General features: G+C 40.6%; 1 protein-coding gene across 1 annotated transcript; it reads left to right on the plus strand.

Annotated features, from left to right (window-relative positions):
• Window positions 1-3324: 3324 nt before the first annotated feature.
• On the plus strand, window positions 3325-4200 carry LOC146021056 (taste receptor type 2 member 40-like). The gene has a single exon (XM_083154858.1). It carries the CDS (start codon window positions 3325-3327, stop codon window positions 4198-4200), a length of 876 nt encoding a protein of 291 aa, XP_083010984.1.
• Window positions 4201-4802: the final 602 nt, after the last annotated feature.

A 4802-nucleotide genomic window follows, 5' to 3' on the forward strand; every position in this document is an offset into this window, starting at 1 on the left:
CTACCATCTACCATGGGGCACACAATATTTCTTATGGAAAAAATTAATAATGGATGTGTCTTATACAATATGTCCTAATAACAACTGTATGAATCAGATTAACAAAATTGACCTAAAATAAGAAAATTATAAGCTGCACTCCCCTCCCCTTCCCTCTCCTCCCCCCCCCCTTCCCTCTACTCTTTACCTTGTCTCCCCAGTCTTTTGTCTTTATGTTATATGTTTAGAGTGTTAGATATAAGGAGTTTTACTAAATGAGGTAATTTGGAAAGAGACTCTACCCTCGATTCCTATAACTATGTACATAGTAATATTTGATAGATAATGTGAGGTGATATGACCATCTTATAAAATAATATAACAATGGAAAACTGCATCTATCACAATGTCAAGATAACTGTTACAGAAAAGTAAGACTCTGACACTGGTTTGTATACCAATATTGTTTAATTCCTTTTGTATGACAGAAAATTACAATAAAAACTCATTTAAAAAAAAAAAAAAAAGGTATATTTTAATTAACTCTTTCTTTCAACAGTGCGCCAACAAAGAGACAATCTTTCTTCCTCCTTTTCTCTATTGCATCATATTTATTGTCCTTGACAGCACCCTCAAAACTAATATATAATAGTAAATTGGGATATGTTTGGGAACATTACGTACCAACCAGTGCAAAAGGCTCCCCTTTCCCTTGAGTATTCTAACTTACTCATAACAATGCAAGAAATAACACTATAACATTCAGGGCTTCACTTTACGTTATAAACATTTACCATAAATGATGTCAGTTTGCTATATAACAACAGTAACATTTCCATCAATTACACTTTCTTGCAAAATTACTGAATAAACTGATACATTTTTTGCATAATAAAACAAAGTGTATAAACTGAGCGCAGCAAACCTAGTTATAGTCCCAGCCTGTCTATAAGGGATTACTCAACCCTTATTACACAAAACAAAATAAAAAACACAGAGTAGACGGCGCTATGGGACTGTGACGCTCACAATTTAGTCAGTTTGAAAAACAAAACATTTATTTATAAAATATATCATGTAAGATTAGGCACCAGCTGGTGAGCCATATCTATATAATAAGTTGAAGAGTGTGCATGCGTGCGTGTCTGTCACATTGCCGGCACACCGTGGCACTCAGAGCCACAAAAATCAGCAAAAAGATACATCTGGACCCGGTGGTGTGCACCTCGAAGCCGTTTTTGGGAAATTTCACTTAGAAATTTAAAAAACACCAAGTTTTAATTTGCCTTCATTGATGATCTGGGAAAAAGATCGACGATCTGGGAAACCGTTGACAATGAATCTGATTTCATTGCTGTCATTGAGTATGAATGACACATTCTAACATTCTATGGGGCATGCCCATGATGAAGGTGCATCTCTGAGCCCCTGAGCAGGAGGTAGGGTGTACTTAGCATCATGGTAAGTAAGAGTATTCCACCCATCAGGTCCCGCATACAGTCCCACCGACAGCTGTTTCGGTGCTCAGAGATGCACCTTCATCATGGGCATGCCCAATACAGCTTGATTTCTTATCACCATTTCTGGATGTGTCAGTGTGCCTTCTTCGTTGGATGAGTATATATATATATATATATATATTTACTACCATATTGCTAACTAGTGTCTTACAGTATATGTGCCATATTTTAGCTGTGTTAAATTGACAATCGTTTGTAAGGTTATTGGTATGTCCCATGGACTCACACATCCCCTTTAGTAAAACTACTACAATATTCTCTTTATCAATCCTATTATGTTACGTCATGGCACTGTGTGGTGCTAGTCTCTCCTCTGCAACCTGAGATGGACAAGCTCATGAAGTTATTGCCAGAGAACAAGGAGGATCCACAGGAGCTACTATCTCAACTGACTGGTACCATCAATACTTAACTCAGCTGTGCCCACTCCAACAGCCAGGGTACCTCAATAGGAGCCATGGGTCTCCGCATGGCCAACTCATTAATACAAGATTGAGATGTGTGGGGAAAGCAGTGGCAACTGTAAGGACTCCTATTCTGAATGAGAGGACCTTTACCACAGACATGTCCTCTGCAGTGGTGATGACTATGGTGGAGGTGGAAGCCCCATGTTCTGAACTTAACCCAACCCAACCACTCTAGAGTATGTGATCAGCATATAAAGCAATATATCTGATGAGTCTATACATTACTTAGCATGACATGAACCAATCTTTGCTGCCAACATTGTCATGGTCCTGTAATGATGGACCTTTCGCTTACCGATAAGCTTCTCAGCATGGGCGTTTCCTGTTTATGGGTGCCACCATCTTTTCTCCAGGTCAGCCTGTAAATTCACTCTAGTACCAGCTGGTCCAGTTATTTACCAGGCTCAGCCGGTCAAGTCAACCTGGTACCAGTCTGTCTATTATGTCTCCAGGCCCAGTCTGTAAATTTCTATAATTAAGCGCTGCTTCATGTCTTTGTTTTTCCAGTCTGTAAATTTGTCCCAGTATCAGTCGGTCAAGTATTTTTCGAGCCCCAGTCAGTCCTCCCAGTACCAGCCATTCCAGTATACCACCAGGCACAGCCTGACAAGTTCTCATGGTACCAGCTGGTCCAGTATATTACCAGGCCCAGCTTGACAAGTTGTCCTGGTATCAGCAAGTACAGTTCCACCACTTTGTTTGTCAGGTTATCAACTGTGTTGCCGCCTCCATTCCCTGAGTCTGTCTTGTCTTTCCTCTCTTTGGCCTATGGAGAAGACTTATATCCGCCCACCATGGTGCCTCCATCAAAGTTTTTCTCTCTCCAGATGAACAGAAGAACCTTTGAAAATACTTGACCCTAAGTTCATGACAGACATATAAATATATCTTATTTGGTCCCCATATGAATCACCCTACAATGCTAGAATACCGTATACAGTATATCATCCTGTATGACCAACTGTACGTAATATAAATTCTTCTGTATACTTAATATATAAATCCTCTTGTGTGGCCCGTTACTAAGTTACTCCATCTTCTCAAGTATCCTATATAAGTCATCCACAGAAGAGCAAGAGAATATTGATGTTTCAATGATATACTGTACATCTAAAATTCAAAAATAATTTAGAAGTGGCTTTTAAGCACAAAACATTTCCTAGAACCCACTCAGTACCTCTGAATGTGATCTCTGTAAGAGATATGTATAGAATATCTGCACATTACTATGCACATTGCAGACAGGTGCCAGTCACTGACTATTTGCATTAGTCAAATACAAACACTGACCTGCTACTGCTCAGTGCACGCTATTCTTATCCGACACCACCAGCTCCATCGAGTAGTCAGCCAGGGAAATGTCGTCTCCAAGGCTGATAGTTATTTATGTGTTCATTGTCACTGAGGCTGTGGTGGCCATTACTTTGAACACAACTATCATCCTTTTATATATGTGCAGCATGACAAATGGGCTAAAGCTGAGCGAGTCTGAGCTGATCCACATCATCATGGCGGTGGCTAATATCACCTTGCGCAGTGCATCTCTTTCAGTTTCATGGAATTTTTACTGGTTTATTGAAGTTGTTCTTCTGCCATTCCTTTTGTACTTCAGCAACTGGCTGACCGCCTGGCTCTGCGCCTACTACTGTACCACCATCACCAACTTCAGCCTTTGCCTCTTTGGTTGGGTAAGAAAACATCTCTCTGCCTTCCTACCCCATCTCCTCTTCCTGTCAGCGTTGGGGACCTTCGTCTTATGCCTTCCATCCTTTTGGATTGTTTCAGTGCAGACTAAAGACAAATACTCTGAGAATAATACACTGAGTTCCACAGCTGTTACTGGGACAGTTTGTAAAAGCTTACTGTACACAATACTTATCAACTGTCTTGGGTTTGGTCTCCCATTTCTTGTCATTGCTTGCTCCCTTCTGGTCACTGCATCCTCACTTTTAAGGCACATCTGGAACATTAAGAAGAATAATTCTGGATTCCCTCCTCCGAAGCTTCAGGCCCATATTAATGCCACCAGAACAATCATACTCTTCCTTGTTCTCTCTGGAATAATGTACATAGCTGAGGTCAACATCTACAGTGGAGTAAACAACTTTGCAGATACCTTGAACACTATTTGCTGGTATCTGGTCATGATATTTCCTACAGCGGAGGCCAGCATCATTATCCAGGGAAGTCCCAAGCTCAGGAAGATGTTTTTGCATACAGTCTGTGCTAAATGATTAGTAGAACTAGACATAATAATAACTTAGCTTTAATCATATATTTAATATGGATGCGATGGTTCTATCTTTATAATTCCATTCACCATACAGTAGGTGTACAATAATTTCCTTCATTTCACTATTTACAAAATCTGAAATGGTTATTTATATTCAAATAAAAAATAATATAAGCGCATTCACCCCTCAGTGGCCTAAAACCTGAAAGATTATGAGGACATAAGGGGAAAGAGAACACTGAAAAGGGGGTAGAGGGTGGACATCACAATTGTTTTCAGACATCACACAACTTGTAATCATGGATTTCTCTATAATGTATGTCCGAGTAACCTAGGATGGGGGGGGGGAGGTTGTACAGCATAGACTCCCAATTACACATGGGCAAAAGAGAGGTTGCTGGCATACTCTTACCAACAGGAGATGACTCTGACAGCATGGGTCCAGATGCCCAGTGCTGTTCTGCGCCATTCAGCCACAAGGATAGATTGCCAGGTTGCAGGGGATGGCTCCAACAGCATGTGTCCATTTGGCCAGCTTTCTCTTTCTTATGAAGCAAGTGTGAGCCGTGCGCTGCTCTGTAGAGTGACAAGCACCTCATAGCT

The sequence above is a fragment of the Crinia signifera genome, chromosome 7, assembly GCF_055691185.1.
Source record: "Crinia signifera chromosome 7, ASM5569118v1, whole genome shotgun sequence".
NCBI lineage: Eukaryota > Metazoa > Chordata > Amphibia > Anura > Myobatrachidae > Crinia > Crinia signifera.